The 19,751-nt window shown below is 49.3% G+C and overlaps 1 protein-coding gene across 1 annotated transcript in view; it reads right to left on the bottom strand.

Annotated features, from left to right (window-relative positions):
* LOC146189314 (sodium-coupled monocarboxylate transporter 1-like) overlaps positions 1 to 19,751 on the bottom strand; it is a 64,977-nt gene that overhangs the window by 33,100 nt on the left and 12,126 nt on the right. Inside the window, exons 3-5 of the mRNA XM_084605235.1 lie at positions 5,664 to 5,729; positions 3,233 to 3,284; positions 2,818 to 2,885 (exon numbers count right to left, since the gene is read on the bottom strand). Coding sequence (XP_084461361.1) covers positions 2,818 to 2,885; positions 3,233 to 3,284; positions 5,664 to 5,729 — 186 coding nt within the window. The remainder of the gene's footprint in view (positions 1 to 2,817; positions 2,886 to 3,232; positions 3,285 to 5,663; positions 5,730 to 19,751) is intronic.

Raw genomic sequence — 19,751 nt, 5'->3', positions numbered from 1 at the left:
TTGCGTGCGCTTTGTACCTCTAAGCGCAAACAGCATTGCGGAGAAATATCGCAGCTGCAGGAGATTTAGGCGCAATTCAAGGGGCATGAGATGAGACAAAGTAAGACAGCTTGGAATTAAGGATCATCTGCTTTGAAAGAAGTCGAACGTTCGTCCTACGAAATCACATCTATGCTCTTATCGCTTGAAAAATTAACGGGGTTACCGATAGAAGCTTAAATGACATGTAAGAGGCATTGGAAGCGCTGTTTTTGTCAATCATATCTATAGAGAGGATGTGCTGCACAGTAAAAGAAATGTACTGACATCATCATCATCATCAGCCTGACTATACCCACTGCAGAGCGAAGGCCTCTCCTATATTTCTCCAATTAACCTTGTTCTGTGCTAGCTGCATCCACTTGACCCCTGCGAACTTAACCTCATTCGCCCACCTAACTTTCTGCCGCCCCTGCTACGCTTTCGTTCCCTTGGAATCCAGTTTGTTACCCTAAGCGACCATCGGCTATCCTCTCTTCTCACTACATGTCCTGCCCATGTCCATTTCTTCTTCTTAATTTCCACTAGAATGCCAGTAACTTGAGTTATTTCTCTGAGCCACTCTGCACTCTGACATCAGATGGTTACACACACATAGTAAATATTGCGCCTTAGGTTATATTGTTGACAATGAAGACAACAAACATACTGTTCCACATTTTCGACGTCACTTCATTTCTTTTCGTCAATAAGACCGCACTTTTTATTTTTGAGTGAATACAGCCATTTGATAAGAATAAGCAATAGTAACGACGTAGCTATGTGGCCCTTCAGACGTAACTTTAAGAGTGTATAGTATGGCGATGAAAACTCAGCCATGCAGAGCGTTGATTCCTCTTTTGGAGAGAAGCCCAGACCGTATGCAACCCTTTCTTTTTTCTCAGCCTAAAGTTACTTACACAATCTCCCCTCATCGACTGTCGCTTTGCAGCAACCTTAGCCGTTTTTGACTAGACGAGCCATAGAGGGACAATGACAAGAAATTCGACGACATTAGACAGGTTCTAACTTTAAGAATGAAATATTTGTCTTGAAGACTGAACGTTTATTTAGTCATTTTTTAAAAATATATAACCATAGTGTGCACTTCTGGTTGAGGATGAAACACCGGAAAAAGTTGACTGCGACATGAAAGGGGCCTATTTACTTGAAATACCCTAAAGGCCCAATAGGGCATTACATAGGGAGGGGGGGGGGGGAGGATGTGGAAGCAAATCAGGGTAGAACAAAAACAGGATAACAGATTATGTTATGGTGGTATGTGAGAGAAGTATATAACTAGTCATAGTAGTCTTTATACAAAACTAAGAAAAAAAAATAGTAGGGCAAGCAACATTTCAACATAATCAGAGTACTGTAAAAAGAGAAAAATGTGCAGCGATTTCAGCAAAAGGGCAAAACATGCACATCGCGCATGACAGGCACTACAAAGCTATGGGTAGGGCGACAAATGTGGCATTCTGGTTTGGAAATCCGAAAGAGTTTCTATTTTGCTACGAAGACGTGCCCTCTGCAGAAAATATGCGCAAACACAACGCTGTAACGTTCATCAGAGAAGCGTTGCATCTAGGCTTGTGGGAATTCAACATTTCCCTCGCCCGCACGACGCGGCGAACACCCTCTCTTTCTCTCGGGGAGCCCTCATCTTTCCCCTCTTGGCCTCCTTCCCCTGGCGCTATGGCGGAGAGGGCGGGGGTGAGAGAACGGCTCCTCCTTCCTCCTCCCCTCTCATCTCGGTGGACAGCAGTTTCATCCGGGGAGACGACGCCGCGACGCCGTAGCGCGCGAATGCTGCTATGACACCGAGGAAGAACATTGGACGTTCCCAATAAACAACTTGGCTCGCTGGCTATGTTTGCCTCGGTGTGTCGTTTTTCACGGCCATGGCTGTGGTCAGAGCTAGCCGTGTGGCCTCGGTTCTCAGAGCGGAGCCGGAGCCCCGTGAGAATCCCCACAAAATGGCGCCCCACGTGGGGCGCCATTTTGTGGGGATTCTCACGGGGCTCCGGCTCCGCTCTGAGAACCGAGGCCACACCGCTAGCTCTGACCACAGCGGTGGCCGTGAAGAACGTGGGCGCCATTTTTGGGGGATTCTCACGAGGCTGCGGCTTCGCTCTGAGAACCGAGGCCACACCGCTAGCTCTGACCACAGCCATGGCCGTGAAGAACGACACACCGAGGCAAACATAGACAGCGGGCCAAGTTGTTTATTGGGAACGCCCAATGTTCTTCCTCGGTGTCATAGCAGCATCCGCGCGCTACGGTGTCGCGTCGTCGTCTCCCTGGGTGCTGTCCGCTGAGATAGGAGGGGGAAGGAGGGGCCGTTCTCTCACCCCTGCGCTCTCCGCCACAGCACGGGAGGAAAGAGGCCAGAAGGGGAAAGATGAGGGCTCCCCGAGAGAGAGAAGGGTGTTCGCCGCGTCGTGCGGGCGAGGGAAATGTTGAATTCCCACAGGCTGTAGAGACCGCAGCGGTATCCCCTTATTGCCGTTCCTTATATCGGTGCTCCTAGGCATGCGATTTCATTTCTTTTCTGCTTGCGTAATTGCGTTCGGTTGATTCTCCACTAAGTTTCGCAGCGCTATTAAATTATAAAGATTGTAATAATATGTGTCCGCCTTTCTCAATTTGGTCGTTTTTCAAAGTCGGATTTTCTGACCACTTGTCTTTGCAAGGCAATGTCGAAGTTCAAATGTTACTCTATAAAGAGTTTGCAACAATGAAATAAATGCTTCACATGTCGTTCAGCTTTCTGAACAAGTTCAAAAATTCGCTTACCATGGCTGTGTATATCGTGCCTGCCAATCCGATGGCAATGTTCGAGTACACCAGTGGGACATGGAACACTGCGAAAACAGGAACGAATCGGAGACAGTTTTTCCAGCTTACACGTCTGGTTACATATAATTACGGCTACAGCAAACCATAAAACAGTTAATCAATCAGTTAGAGAGGCACAGTTTGGAGTTTTAATTCCGAGCTGGTGAGCTTTTCCTTTAAAGTATTTTATCTGGTAATCCTGGCTTTAAAACTTTCTTGATTAGCACCCCTAATTTTCGTGATATACGAAAGGATGTGGCTACTGCTAAAGCCGCTCTTAATCGATCTCACTAAAAAACTCAGGAATGCTTATGCTCTTTTCAAATTCTTCAAGTCTCACTTGATTTGGAATGAAATAGACCACTTTACGTACTGGTAGAAATTCCAATTGCTGCGCTGTAGATGCCTACCGCTCCCAGTGTTTGCTGCATTTGAAAAGAATAATAAAGTTTAAAAGGCGTTAGCAGAGGTTCGTTATTTCTCATTAATTGACATGGAAGAACGTATATTCCTTAGTGAACAGTTCCGCCTAATAAGTACGCCCCGCTGCAAGGTTTCCTTATGAGGCGACGACATGTAGTGCAGTTTGTGGATGTGAAACAGCAAGACTATCTAGGGATGTCTTAGCTTATCTATAAAGCGTATGTGATTTTTTATTACTAGAGGTTTTATTGATTAGGCAAATATCGTACTGGAGAATCCCTCGACGACTAATAGGACTTGAAGCTATTTTTGCTTCCAAAAATCAGGAAGCCAATTATTAGGAGAACTCTGCGTCATGATTGCTTTTGCCTTGAGATTGCAGAGCTGCTATCTGGCGGAGCTGCTTTTCCGTGTACTGTTATGAAAACGCGTATGCAGTACGCTATTTTTTTCAGTATTTTTTAATTTTACGCAGTTTTAGGTTCGCTATCAGACGAGCCCCATTCATCAATATCGCTGGCGTCTGTCAGAAGTCGGTAGTACAAGAGGGGCGAAGTTGAGCTGCACTTTAAAGATGGCAGTGACTCCCACCCTTACCCTTACATTCTGGGTCAGGCATGTTATTCCTATGCCATGCAGGCACGTCCATGCTGCCTGGTTAAAGGGCGGCTTCAAATATATGTTGGTTGGGTGTCTTGTGGTAGAATACGTATGTGGGATCACGAGTGTGTGCTACCACAAATTGTCTCTCAGTTCATCTATGTATACCCGAAGCCCGTCATGAAGACGATTAGCGGGGCTTTCAACTTGGGCAACACTTCTGAGATTGAGATCGAACCCAAAGGGATATTTAGATCCCGAGAACCCCGGTACTCCTATAGGCTATTCAGACGCGACTTGCTTGTACGGCATCGTTAAAGCAGGGCATGCGGCTGGGTATTAGATTACGACTATGTGGGAATGAGTGTGTGTAACCTAATTACCTCCATTTCCAGCCATATTTGAAGCATTTGTGAGGTTGGTTGGTTGGTTTATAGAGAAGGAAATGTGCAGTGTCAGTCTGCGTTTTCTTTGGACCCTTAAAACAGAGGAAGTGAAGGGACGAAGCTGGGCGCGCAGGAAGAAAGAAAGTGCAGGGGTACGGAATAATTTTGACCATATGAGTATCTTTAAAGTGTTTTGTCATGCCACAGCACACGGACGCCTTTTTGTTTCGTCTCAAGAGGAACACAGTCGCCATAGTCGGGTTAAAACCCGGCAACTTTGTTTCAGTAGCTGTGCGACGTTTCCACTGAGCCACGTTGGCGGCGTTTTCACAAGCTCCAAACTTGGGCAGCACTTTGTACATGTGAATTTAACCCATAAGAAAACTTTTACGTGGAGCCGAATGCGCTACTAGTATTCCATAGAGGCACATCCATATGTATTGGCTTAAGCGGTACTTTATATATATATATATATATCGGTTAGTCTTTCACACGTGTCAGATTGCAATTGCTTGCCAAGGATGATGTGAAATCCGAAACCAAAACCAAGGTAAAAATCTCAGTGTTGGTGCACGTAATTTGCATTTGGCGTAATCACATGAGATTGGTCGTATTTTTCATTATTCAATGCACGACAAACGTTTACAGTTCGCTTAGGATCTATGGATTGCAAATTTTTAAAGGTACATAAAATGTGGCCTTCCATGCATATACATTCATCTTCCTTGCTGGCAATTTCCACCCGGAATTCAATCCTTGCTGAAACTAAATCGAAAGAACAGTAGTTATGAAGTATGTTACAATACTCCAGGGACAGTTTGTTTTGATGAGAACAGCGGAACGTTCCTGTGTGTGTGATCAGCTTCATGCAGTGCATCTTTTATTTTTACTGTGCGATGCCTGCAATGAAGCACACATACATTTTGAAAAGCGGGGTTTGTTAGAGCATATTCGTTTTCTTCCATAACGTTTGCATTATACGCCATGATTACCACTACTTTCTTTTGTAACATTGTAATAGTCACACGTGAACTGGTATTTCAGGTGTGGGGATTTCAATACTCTCCGAGCAGTCCGCATTTCACATTTTCATTTATCTAATTGCACTAGCATAATCCTACACCCAATGAATGTAAAACATTTTTTAGTTATTGTCGAACCAAGAATTATTTTCTTTGATCAGTATTATGGTTCAGTAGAGTTGAGGACCTTAAATAAAGGTACGAGCTGAACTGAACATAAGGTGCGTCGCAATGAAATGAACAGCAGCATATAACTATGGTCATAACAGTGCCCCTCTTTACGCAACTGGCTACACTAGCGCCATGTGAAGGTTTTCCGCTAACAGGATCACATAAAATAAATATTTCATCCTCAGGAATGATTTTTACTTACGCTGAGCACAAAGTAAACGACGCAAGCGGTGATGCCGACCTTGTTGTCAAAGCGCAGTCGTAGGTACTTGGCGTCATGGAAAGGGAGAAAAAAAAAATGTTCGTTACACACGGTGTTCGTGCTCCTTGATTTGGAGAAGAGACTCTTTCAATGTTTTCTTACAGTGTTGCAAAATCGTATCGTAGCGCTCGAATGTTTCTTGTCCAGCGAATGTGTAAAGGCTGAGGTGCGTCTGAAGTATTTGCGTGCAGCTCGGACCCGTGCATACAAGATCGGATCCTCAAGCGCGCCTACGAGGTCGCTAACAGGCTTAACCTGCTGGTCATCTAGTAGGGCAATGTAACTCGGCCCTATATAACTATCCGGCTTAATAAAGGTTTCTTTTCTCTCTCTGTCCTGTCCGCACAAGGCAGCGGAGGTGGCTCAGCTGCAGAGCCGGTAGCAGGCCCGTGCATTTTCTTTTCGTTTTTCCTACAGCAGCAACAACAACAAGCGTAACATTTCAGGTGGCAGGAACATTAATGAACTAATTTCGTGAAATTTCACGGAATATGACAGACCTCGCGCACAAATCTTCCGCAGAACTCTCGGGCATGGGATTTGGTTCCAAGAGCCTAGAAAGGCGTTCGCCTTAAAAAGTGAAAAACGTTATCCATGCATCTGAATTAGACTCCGACGTTTTCGGAGTGCAGGCGAGCGCTGGTCGAAGTTGAATACGTCAAGTCGCCAACGCCGCGCCAGGTACGAAATCCGCCCCCTACAGTGAAACAGCCCGCCGCGTCGGGATGACTGCAGCTGGACAGGCGCATGCGCAAAAGGGGAAAAAAAAACGAGGGCAGAGCGTGTTCGAGCGGCCTGCCCCGACCAATACCCTCTCAATGCCCCGACGCGGCACGCGCGAAATGCATCCGGCTACATACGGCGCCGGGCGCCGTCGTAATACGCCGGAAAGCTGCCGAAAGCACTGGCGTCGAGTGCCGCTGGAGTGGAGCAGGTTGCGATTTGGATGACATGCGGTCATTGTGCCGTCACCACCGCTTGCGGCGAGGACCGAATTATCTGTTGTATGCCGTCATTGCACCCATCACCGCTTCGGTGGTGGACGACGGCTGTTGTTGCGGCGTGCGTCTTTATCTCCCTCTTCTTTTCCTTTCTTCTCTACGTTCCCTCCACTGCCTTGTGCAAGATAACAATTCGGTCCTCGCCGCAAGCTGTGTTGTTGTTGTTGTGGCTGTAGGAAGAAGGAAAAGAAAAAAGAAGAAAGAAGAAAAAGGAAAAGAAGCCTGCTACTGGCTCTGTAGCTGAACCACCTCCGCTGCCTCGTGCAGACGGAAGAGAAAATAGAGAATAAAGAAAAGGAAGAGGGAAAGAAAGACGCGCGCCGCAACAGCCGTCGTCCGCCACCGAAGCGGTGGCGGGTGCAATGACGGCTTACAACAGATAAAGACGGCTCTTCGACCAGGGAACGCGTGCGAACGTACCTCGCATGGGATCCGTATTCTTCAGTGCGTGGATTTCATATTTCGCCTCGGATACTCACCCATTTTTGTGAGCGAGCCCGTGAAGGTGTAAGGATTCACCTGACACCTTATTTGCCCTCATCCGACCGACCGCCGGTTGACTAGGACCTCATCTTTGACCCGCCACGAAGCAGCCGAGCTAAGCCTAACGCTCGGCGTGGCACCGCTTTGTCCGCAGCGCAGAGCTGCGTCTCACGCCATCCCTGCGGCCGCTGAGCCATCGCCGCAGCTGCTGTAGCCTCAAAGACGTCGACATGGAGAACCAAGTCGACGGTACGCCCATCACTCCAGAAGAATTTGACGACGACCCCCGCTGGACCCGAATTGTTAAGGCCCAGCGTTCGGCCTACCCTAGAGGAGACGCTACTCCTCAAAGCGACCCCCTCAAGTCCGGAATAGCGTCCCCGCCATCACTGAAGACTCCCAGATTACGTCACCATGTCCCTCTACCTCGACTTCCACAAGAAGACTACAAGATCGTGTTCCGCCCCGGCGGTGGCCTCGACCTCCGCACCACTACCAATGGGGCCCTCCTGACCTTACTTTGTGCCATCGCCAAAGTTGACTATGCCACCGCCCGTGCCAAGGATCGCGTACGTATCAACCCATACAACAACTCATTCACTGTTAGTTCACCCTCAGACCAACGCACCCGGTTATATGTCCAAACCTCTGAGCTGCGTCTCGGAACCAATTCGTACCCCCTGCGCGCTTACGTTGCCGCTCCTGACAACGCTCTCCGCGGTGTAATCTACAACGCCGTGGACCAACAGAGCCAAGAGGAGATCATAGCAGACCTTCAAGCTATGAACCCCAGCAATACCTACGCCATTGCCGATGCAAGACAGATGGGGCGTACGCGGTCCATCCTGATCACCTTCGTCGGTACAAAAGAACTACCCCGCACCGTGATATTCAACTGCGGCCTTTTTATCTGCCACCCTTTCCGCCGCAAGGCCGAAGCCTGCACCAATTGTTGGAGCTACGGCCATCGCTCCGACGTATGCACCCAGCCCAGATCCGGACGCTGCACTCGCTGCGGAGCCGTACACGAGATTCGGGAGCCCCCCGACTGCACACCTAAATGCATCTTGTGCCAAGGCACACATGTCACGGGATCCCGCCCGTGTGGACTTCGCTACGCGCGGACCGGTCCCTCTCCAACCAACTCCAGCCTTAAGTCAACGTCATCCACCCCACCGCAATCAAAACCGTCCACCGAAGACTCCCGCCCATCTAGACCCAGCCAGCGGTCCAACTCCGGGACCCGCCAAGGACGCAGCCCCCGCCGCCGCTCCGTCTCTTTTCCGCCACTGCCGAGTCAAGACACCTCATCGACTTCTTCCCAGGTGAGCCGGCCTTTGCAGCCTCCCACCCCCGACCCCGAAAAAGAAGAGCTCAAAGCTCAAGTCGCTGCCCAAAACAGGGAGATTACCCTGCTAAAACAACAGCTGCAGGCGTTGTTGGGGCACCCCCAACTCCCCAGCCCTTCTTCACAATGCCCCCCACCACCTGTCACTCAAAAGCCCCAGCCGCCCCTACCCGCCCCCATGTCCATCTCCTCCAATGCTTCCTCCCGCGCCACCTCCCCTTCCCGCACCCCTCCACAAAAGAGGCGATCCACCAACCAGCCCACATCCATCCCGGAGGTGGAGGCCGTCATCCACCACACAGCCTCGTTTCTTGAAGCCCATGAGCAACGCCTCATGGCCGCAATTTCTACGCTGCGTACCGACACGCAGAAATGGATGGAACAAATTAACGAACGCGTAGCCAGAATTGAGGCCCGCCAGAGTGCCCACGAAGCCGAACTTGCCCAGACGACCCTAATGGTGTCATCCCTCCTCCCCTCCTCCTCATCTCCCAATCCCCCTGCACCAGCAGGGGCACCCAGGCCTCGTGATGGCCAGACACCCCTCACGCCTTAATTTCTGGCAGTGGAACTGCCGTGGTTTCCGCGGAAAGCGGAACGCGCTGCAGCTCCACCTCCAGAACATCCCTCCCTCCGAGCTCCCCGCTTTAATCGCTCTCCAAGAAACTTTCTCCCCAGTTAAGCTGCGCGACTTCACTGCTTTCCATCCTTCTTCCTCATCCCCCCCGAACATTGCCACTCTGGTTCACCGCAACTACACGGCGATAGAGCATCCTCTCGACGTTCCAGAGTGCACGCACCTTTTCCTAGAACTCCTCCCCCGGCGGCGACAGGATGCCAGTCTCTTTGTTCTTAATGTCTACAGCCCTCCTCGCACACCTTCAGCTCCTCTCCTCCTCCTTCTACGCAAAGCCCTTTCTCGCGCACATCGCAACGCGCTCCTCATTCTTGGGGATTTCAATGCACATCACGTCAGCTGGGGTTATCCCGGGAACAGTAGGAAAGGTCTCGCGCTGTGGACATTCATCCAGAACGAACAGTTATCCGTCCTTAATGATTTTTCTGACCCAACCCGCATCGGCTCCAGCGTCCAACGCAACACTAATCCGGACCTTTCCATCTGCAAAAACGTCGTGGATGCAGCGTGGACGAACACCTGGGTCTTTCTCGGCAGCGACCACTATATCCTGTCCATCTCTTTCTCTCTTCCTAGCCTATCCTCCCGCCAGCGTCTGAGCCAGGTAGTCGATTGGGATCGGTTCCGCCACTCACGGCAACATGCCCCCACCTCCATCTCAGACCTTTCTCAATGGACTGCCACCTTGCTCAAAGATGTTTCATCCGCCACCTCTACCGTCCCTACCCCTCCTCACTCCTCCACGGCTGACAGCCGCCTCCTGCACCTATGGGAGGCGCATCATTCCCTGCACCGCCGCTGGCTTTCACAAAAACACAATCGCTCACTACGCCTCCGCCTTGCCCGCCTGGGTATGGAAATTGAGGAGCACTGCTCATACCTCACCAGGCAGCAGTGGGGCCAGACATGCGACCGCATGGCCGGTAATCTCGGGCTGAGGGATACGTGGGCGCTCCTACGTGCCCTCCTTGACCCGTCGCATGTCAAGGCCACGCAACGCAGGGATGTGACGCGCCTCCTGCAATCCTCACCGCTATCCGATTCCGATTTCCTTCTTGCACTCCGAGATCGCTATCTTTGCACTTCCCCTCCGTCCCCCCTCCCTTCTTACTTCGGCACCATTAATTCTGCGCTTGACGCAGATATCACTTTGGGGGAGGTTTGTGCGGCGCTACATAAGCTCCGCACCACTTCCGCACCAGGAGCAGACCAAATTTCTAATAAGGCCCTCCGTAACCTGGACACATCATCCCTAGAGGCCATTACGGACCTCTTTAACAAACATTGGCACGAAGGCACCCTGCCTTCTGAGTGGACCCACGCTAAGGTGACCTTCATCCCCAAGCCCGGCAAACCCATAGACATTCAAAATCTCCGTCCTATTTCCCTCACCTCTTGTCTCGGTAAGCTCTTTGAGCACGTCGTTCTAGACCGCTTACAGAGCTCCCTCGAGGACAACCATCTCTTCCCCGATTCGATGTTCGGCTTTCGCCCATCCCTCTCTACACAGGATGTCATGCTCCAGCTCTCCGAAGAGGTCCTTCACCCTCTTCACGCCAAGCGCACTCGCGCGATCATGGCACTGGACTTGACAAAAGCATTTGATAATGTCTTCCATACCGCCATCCTAGACGCCCTTTCTACCCTTAACGTGGGCTCCCGAATCCATAGTTACATCAAGGCTTTTCTTGCCCATCGCACGGCTGAGATCTCATTCGGCACCCTCTCCTCTCCTACTTTCCCTCTTGGAAATCGAGGTACCCCCCAGGGTTCTGTTCTCTCTCCCCTTCTCTTCAACATCACCCTTTTTCCGATGGCACGTGCTCTAGCTAGCATTCCTAACCTCTCCCATGCTTTCTACGCTGATGATATCACCCTCTGGGTGACTACCGGCAATCTTGGTGAGATGGAAGCCGCTCTCCAGGCAGGCGCTAAAACGGTCGCCGATTATGCTCGCACGGTCGGGCTAGCTTGTTCCCCGTCCAAGTCGGAGCTCCTGCTCCTCCTGGCTCGAGGCATAGCTCCAACCTCATCTCCTAACCTTAACGTCACTATCGACGGACATCCCATCCCTTCTGTCTCTTGCATCCGTATTCTCGGTCTCTTTCTGCAATCCAATGGTAAACACACTACTGTCCTTTCCCGCCTTACTACCACCGTCCAGCAGACGGTACGGCTGATCCGACGGGTCGCTAACCGACACTACGGCATGCGCGAGCACGACCTCCGTCGTCTTGTTCAGGCCTTTGTGCTAAGCCGCCTTGTCTACTCCCTCCCCTACCTCTTTCTGTCTCGTACCGAGGAAGACAAGGTCAACTGTCTCATCCGCCAAACTTATAAGTCGGCTCTCGGGCTTCCCACTTCCACCCCCACTTCTCGTCTACTGGCGATGGGCGTCCACAATACTCTTTCAGAACTTGTGGATGCCCATCGCGTGGCACAACTCGATCGTTTATCTCGCACCACCCCTGGTAGAGCCCTTCTTACTTCCCTTCGCTTGACCCCTGTCTCCCCTATCTCTGTCACCCATCCCTTGCCCAGCTCCCTCTTCTCCATGCTCACTGTCAAGCCCCTTCCCAAGAACATGCACCCTGAGCATCATGCCGCTCGCCGATCTGCCCGCGCCTCCACCCTCTGGTGCCAGTACGGTACACGGTCTGACGCCGTGTATGTTGATGCGGCACCCTACCTCTCGCATCCCGCCTATGCCCTGGCCACTGTCTCTAATACACGAGCCCCCCTCTCCGTCGCCACTATCCATGCTCTCACTTCCACTGCCGCAGAGGAAGCAGCCATCGCCCTCGCCATTGCCAGCACACCAGCCCTTTTCATATTTAGCGACTCTAAGACCGCAGTCCGCAACTTTGCAAAGGGTAGAATCTCTTCCTCTGCGCTCAATATCCTTAAGCACTCCTCCCCCCCTTCCCGATCTATCCAACTATTTTGGGTTCCGGCTCACGCGGGGCACCCTGGAAATGAGGCGGCAAATTCTATCGCTCGCGAAATGACCGACCGAGCTGGCCCCCTCCACCCCGGGATGGACACGCGTGACTCCCTCCTCACCTTCCATGACATCACCCTCCACTACCGCAACTCCCGATTATCCCTCCCTCCCCCTCACAAGTCCCTATCTAAAATCGAACAGAATACGTGGCGCCATTTACAGGCCCACACTTTCCTCTCCCCTGCACGCCTTGCCCTTATTCACCCTGGTGCCTTCTCGCCCCAATGCACGCTTTGCAGCTCTCCCCGAGCAGACTATGCTCACATTCTTTACTCTTGTCCGGCGCACTTTCCCCCCGTCTCCTGGCAAATAAACAGCCCGCAGCTGTGGGAGGCTGCTTTGGCCAGCTCGGAGCCGCATATTCAACAGCGGCTTACGACCTGGGCAGCGGAAGTCGCCGCCAGGCGTGACCTGGAGGCCACGACCAGCAGCCGGAAGGCCACCCACGGAACGGCGGCAACATAATTTTACTTTTTTTAATTTTTTGGCCTTCAATGAATAAAGTTTGTACCACCACCACCACCAGATAAAAATTCGGTGGCAGGCTAGCCCCCACCGCAAGCGGCGGCGACCTACCTGCCCCAGCTCCACCAGGGGAGACTTTCGGCATGTCATCCAAATCGCAACCTGCTCCACTCCAGCGGCACTCGACGCCAGTGCTTTCGGCAGCTTTCCGGCGTATTACGACGGCGCCCGGCGCCGTATGTAGCCGGATGCATTTAGCTCGGGCCGCGTTCTCGCTTCTGTCTGCACGAGGCAGCGAAGGTTCGCCCCCCCCCCCCCCCCCCCGGGGTGGTGCAGTGGTAAGACGCCCGACTACTGTGCCGAAGTGCCCGGGTTCGAACCCGACATGTTAAACCTGGAAAGCGCATAAAAAACAACGGACAACAGCAAGAGACAGACACACGAGCGCTTGCTGTTGTCCGTTGTTTTTTATGCGCTTTCCAGGTTTAACATGTCTAACCAAATCGCCCAAACGCTGCCATTTTCGAACCCGACCTTGGCGGCTGCGTTTCGATGGAGGCGAAACGAAGAGGCGTCCGTGTGCTGTGCGATGTAGCGCACGTTAAAGATCCCCAAGTGGTCGAAATTACTCCGTAGCCCTCCACTACGACTCCTCTTTCTCTCTTTCCACTTTCACTCCCATCTTCCTCCCTTCCCTTACGGCGAGGTTGCGGTGTTCACAGAAAACAAGTGAGACAGTTACCGTGCCTTTCCCTTCCTATAAATAAATCAGTTAAAAAAAATTGCCGACGATTACGTTACTGCCTAATGCGAAATTTGAGCGCAGCTCATCAGCTGTTTCATCTTTTCGATAGATTGAGGTAGGCCTCGAGCAGGACACGTAATGTACAATTACAGACAACTTTATTTTTTTTTAATTTTCACAGGTATTTCTTCAAGAAACACTCCACTAACAGTTCTTGGCTGTCATAAAAGAAGCTTTGTGGTCGGAGAAATGAAGAGAGCAATTAAGTTATCGGGAGGTCGCGGGAGGCAGCGCGTGAGCCCATAGGAACGTTGCGCGACGATCAGATAGCAGCGTCTGACTGGTGCCGCTGACGCTGCTAGCGAGTGAAGAGAACGTGACTCTGCGTTTCGGCTTGGGATGCACGCACCGTGATCCGCTGATAGGGAGCCGTCGTTCCGGCAATCGGAGAGCACCCTCGCCGCCACGTAGGAAGAGGGGGGGGGGAAGGGGGTATAAGCAGCGGCGAACGGGGGAACGCGCGCAGCAAACAGATAACACGCGCGGCTGACGCCACGCAGGAAGAGGGGGGCTGAAAGGGGGGCGGAGCTGGTTACGAGGCCGACGCCGACGCGAAGCCCAGGAACGGGCGCCAAAGAGCTGCGCTCTAAAAAAAAGGCAGCGGAGGTGGCTCAGCTACACAGCCAGTAGCAGGCCCGTGCATTTTGTTTTCCTTCTTCTTACAGCAACAACAACAACAAAGCGCACGTTATGTCGGAGTATAGCTGCGCCTTAAAAGTGGAACCTCCCCGGCGTTGCATCGAACGCGAAAGGTTTCAACCAATTATAATTAATAATCTGCTCAACGCGCAATGGGACGCATTCAGTTTTAAGAAGCGGAGTTCAAGCTTACTGCTGACGTCATCGTTCAGCAGGCCATATCAGAAAGTAGATAAAAAAGAAAGATAAAACTGAGCAGACTGCTTTAGCGTGTGTGAAACGCTTATTATTCCGCTCAACACGCAATGGGACGCATCCTGTTTTAAGAACCGGAGTTCGAGCTTACCGCTGACGTCATCGTTTGGCAGGCCATACGGGAAATTATATAAAAAATAAAGATGAAAACTAAGAAAAACTGCTTGTGTTTGTAACGCTATCGCGTCTAACCACAGGCGGGCGGAGCTTAAGTGCTGCACTAACTTTTATCGTGCTGTTAAACATTTTAGTGAATATCAGACAGCTCGGTCGTCTTTGATTTATGTCCACATAATTACCCACATTTTTAGGCCTGCCTTAAAAGTGATATTTTCAATAACAGCTATGCGCTCTACTCGGAACATAATTCGAATAATATGCCTAGAGGACATCAAAGAGCACTGCTTGATAGAAAATTGCGAGCGGTACATTTTGGTTTGTCCGACCAAGCAGGCTTTATAAATTGACATCCATACACCAGTTTTGTGAACCGACATCCACACACCAGTTCAAAATGCTCTACACGGAACATAAATCGAATGATGGGCCTAGAGGACCTCAAAGAGCACTGCTTGATATAAAATTGCGAGCGGTACATTTTGTTCTGACGTCACCATCCGATGTCAGAGACTTTGGGCGCGACGCAAGCAATCTACCATGTAGTATTTGACTGCTCAGTGGCGCGAGTCATGTAGCGCCTCGTGAGACGTATGTTTTCTGTACAGTGCGGGCCAGGCGCTCTTCGCCCGCGCGGAATGTTTGCGCGTCTTCCTTAAAAAAAACTCCACAAAGGAACCTCACTCTTAGGACCAGTGGGCGCAAACAAATTAGGCAAATGGGCACTTAATTGCCTATTAACCACAACTAGGAGGAAGGAATGGCGTGCTGTTTTAAAAAAAACAACAACGACCTTGAAACAAGCTGATGAACAAATAAGTGCTGAAGGCGAGCTCCACCAGCCTAAAGAGGGAGAAACAAATTATCTCGACGCGTAGGCTCCTATTGAGAGCGCCACACAAAAGTAGCAAACATTCTATGCATGGACTCCACTTTGTTTATTGCACAACGCAGCACCTGCAATACGTAGATAAGCTTCGAAATCAGGAAGCCATTTCAAACTTGTACTCATGCAAATAGAGACAGCTCCCTATCCGTCCATTCCTGGGTTTGTCACATAACTGATGAGATCTGAGAATCCAAGTGAGGCCCACTATTGCGATATCCATGCAAAGGAACTCCCAAATAGTAGAAGTCTTCGGAGTGCCACCTGATGCCGGCAAAAAAATTAGGCATTGCAACCCAGTGACCCAACCAGAACCCATTTTATTTATCATTGCCTCCGAACTACAACAAAAACGCTCAGTTAAGCGCAAAACTTCGGTCCACACTGTTCTTATCGATACAGAAAAGGGCGTTATCAGAATAAGCCAGAATCTTAATTGCGCATTGCGATAGTGAGAAACCACGAACAGCTTCGTTTTTGATGATACTACGACAGAGGGGCTCAAGGTATAACGCGTTTAACAAAGACGGTAGAAAACAGCCCTGTCGAATAGAGGATTTAAGTGGAATGGGTTTGGTAAAATTTTGATTAACAATGAGTCTTGTAGTGGCCGATTTATAACATAATTCAATGCCATTAAGCAAGAGATCACCAATGTTTGCGCTCTACAATACAGCAAACAAAATATCATGACGTACCTTATCAAAGGCTTTGGACAGATCAATTTGAATTAGCACCACTTGATTGACCTCATCTGACACTGCTTCTATAACAGAACGTTCAATATGGACATAGTTTTGGATACTACGGCTTTTGATTCCCCACACTTGGTGTGGCCCTAATAAATCTAATGTCACAAGCTGCAGACGAGGAGAAAGAATATTCGGAAATATTTTAGAATCCACCTTGCATAGGGTTATCGGACGGTACTCTTCAATAGTCTTCAACCGCATGCGTCTGTGGGTTTCGGGATTAGTATGGTGTGCCCAGTATAGAAAATGGGAGGCAAAAAGCCTTTGTCATAAGCTGCACTGAAAACTTCCAATAATGCAGGTGCTAAGGCAGGCATAAATGTCTCATAGAATTCACTACTTAGACCATCCGGGCCAGGAGATATCTGGCCCTGTAGTGTACAAATGGCCGACTTGATCTCATCTAAAGTAATAGATCCTTCATTGGTTGTCCGCAGCGCATTCTCAAGACGAGGACAATTTTTTAAATGACTGAACGAAATCCGACCCACTGTCGATTACTACCACCGAAGAGCCACGCATAATAATTAAAGAAGCCACCCAGAATACCAGGCGTGTCAGTGTACGTGTCACTTAATAGCGGGATTCTGCGAGTGACAGCTCCTGCGATTAGCCCGCAATTAGAATGTACCAAAGACTAAAATAGTTAAGTCACTCAATCAGTATAGTGTGATGTCAAGAATGTGACGTCACCCATCTGCCGTCAGGTATGAGGACCAAGCTGGAGCGAGTGCTTCTTGCCTTCCGCGAGTGCCGATGCTGCGCCTTTCCTTTAAGGTGAACAAATTATAGAACGCCAGTGAACTCAGACGCGCTCGACATGGAGAGTTTAGCTGCTGGCGTAAAGTGCAGAAGTCCGGAGAAGTGAACTTCTTGCGATCCCGACTATGCCCGAGTACCCGGATTCGATCCCAACCTCGGCGGATGCGTTTTGATGGAGGCAAAACGAAGAGGCGTTCGTATGCTGTGCGATGTCAGCGCACGTTAAATATCCCCAGGTGGTCGAAGTTACTCCGTAGCCCTCCACTACGGTTCCTCTTTCTGTCTTTCCACTTTCACTCCAACCTTTCTCCCTTCCCTTACGGCCCGGTTCAGGTGTCCACAGAGACAGGCGTGACAGATACTACGCCTTTCTCTTCCTGTGAACCAATTATTATTATTATTATTATTATTATTATTATTATTCTGATCCCGAGGTAGTCACTGCTTTTCGCTACGTATATCCAGGCATAGCAGAGCTAAGCCATCTTTCATTTTTTTTTAATATACATTATCGATCTCCCATTGAATATTTGTTCTGATATTTGTGTTTACGCTGACCATTGTGTTCTATATGAAGTGATTAACGGTCCAAAGGATCATTATCGTCACCAAGAGTCATTTAATGGGTTTTGCAACTGGTTTGACACATGGAAAATGAGGCCTCAGCGAGGCTTAAAATTGGTTTACAAGAAAGGAAGCGCCTTGTATCTGTCAATTCTCTTCCGCTATTGTTTATTATTGATTTATTGATTTATAAGAAGGGAAAGGTGCGGTAACTATCTCACTTGTTTCTGTGGACACCTCAACCGCGCCGTAAGGGAAGGGAGGAAGGTGGGAGTGAAAGTGGAAAGAGAGAAAGCGGAGCCGTAGTGGAGGGCTACGACGTAATATCGACCACCTGGGGATCTTTAACGTGTGCTGACATCGCACAGCACACGGACGCCTCTTCGTTTCGCTTCCGCTATTGTTTTATTTAACCGTGCCGCAAGGAAAAGGAGGAAGGTGGGTGTGCAAGAAGAAAGAGAGAAAGAGGTGCCGTGTTGCAGGGCTACGGACCACCGCACTATAAAGGCCTTCGCCTCATTGCATTCGCCGGGCGCCCGGCTCCTGGCCCTACAGAGCTGATAATGATAGGCCGATGCCGTTTGTGAGAGAGGCTCGTCTCCCACTGGCGGTTGTTCCTGTTGTAGGCCGTAATTGCACTCTCTTCGGGGGCGGACGATGGCTGTTGCGAAACACCTCTTTCTGTCTCCTTTTTCGTCTTCTTAAGCGATATATGAATAGCTCGCGCGGCTTAAAGGGCGTCGTCGTTAGTCGCCGCCACTTGTCGGAAGTGATTGTGCGCTTCGTGAACAAAATCATATCATGATAGTTTATGGTTCAATTTTTCGTGATTGGTTTGCTTTTATGAGGTTTAACATCCCAAAGCGACTTAGGCTACGAAAGATGCTATTGTGGAGGGCTCCGGAAATTTAGACTACTTGAGAGTCTTTACTGTGCACTGACACAATATACGAGAACTGCTAATCGCTTCCATTGAATAGCGGCTGTGTGCGATACGCGGTAGTGCGTTAATAGAATTATTAATGCGTAAGCATTGTATGACCAAGTAGGGAGGTTTCGCGGGGGGATAACTTTGCTGGCAGTGTGAAATAGGAAGTTGGTATATCGAAAAAAGAATAGTACCACAGGATAGAGGGTCAAGTAAAAGTGTGCAAGTGACAAAGTGATTAATGATACCATGCTTCAATTCTGCCTGCCGCCTGTTATAGGATAGCTTATTAGGCCTACATGAAAGGGGCGACGGGGCGGAAGATTTGTTCCTGCGGAGTCATGCAAATAAATTCTAGTAGCTCATATGTGTATCTGCCCAACAAAATATACCCGGAAAAAGGCTAGAGCTCAATTGCCCAGAAGCTACAGGTTCTGTCAAATGAAACGAATAACAATATATTAATGCTTTGTCGTCTAATCAGATTGTTCGTCATGTATCTTTACTTGACATTGGGTGAAATGTTCGCACTGATTTGTTTGATCTGATATTAGCAAATACATTTTGCTTATCTTTACTGAATACAGGTTGTTGCTGCTAGATATAGTTAAGAACACAGTGTCTAATACTCTTCACAGAAAGCCGTTCAGCCTCTGATGTCAGCCAGCTGTGATGACATGACTGTTAATCCCTGGGCCTGAAATCGGATGAATAGCAGCACTGCCTACTGAAACAGGATTAACCGGACGTCATGACAAGCGCAGTCGATGCCATTGGCTGAAGTTACTCCTTTGTGGGGCATGTGCAGCTGTGTTTTTAAGCTGTATCCGACCTTACATAATATTATAATCGTGCTGCTTTCGATTTATATTTTTTTTTGTAAAATTTACTGATATTCCATTCCAGTGAAATTTAGCTTCTTTTACGGTCTGTCTTATATTGATGAACGCAATGTTTAAGAACGTGTCCGCAGTTCATCATATAAATTTCGTACTTGTTATGATTAACAGTTGTGTATGATGTTCTTGATTCTTTTCATTAAATCTCTGCTTCAACCCTGCTTTGTCAGAATTGCTAACCTTGCTCGTGCTTCAGATGCGTCTAATCAAGCGCCAACTCTGTTACGGCCTTTTGCACAGGCTCCAGGATAGTTATACAGATTATACGTGAAAAAACATTCCTTCAGCCTTGTCGGCTCATGCTTTCGTTCATGTTTAAAAGTAGAAACCAATGATATGCAATGCATAGCGAGAGAGGAAGAGCAGCAGTAAAACGCGGAATGACTGGCTACCACAATAGCTGTAAAGGTAGTGTATTTGCTTTTGAAGTAAATTTTGTGAGTTCTAATCCACTTAAACCTCTTGTTTAGTTTGAATTCTAGG

This window comes from Amblyomma maculatum, chromosome 5 (assembly GCF_055883805.1).
Source record: "Amblyomma maculatum isolate TAMU_Amacu chromosome 5, ASM5588380v1, whole genome shotgun sequence".
Taxonomy (NCBI): Eukaryota; Metazoa; Arthropoda; class Arachnida; order Ixodida; family Ixodidae; genus Amblyomma; species Amblyomma maculatum.
Note: the sequence above shows the minus strand (reverse complement) of the source record. Positions and strands in the feature narration are given on the sequence as shown.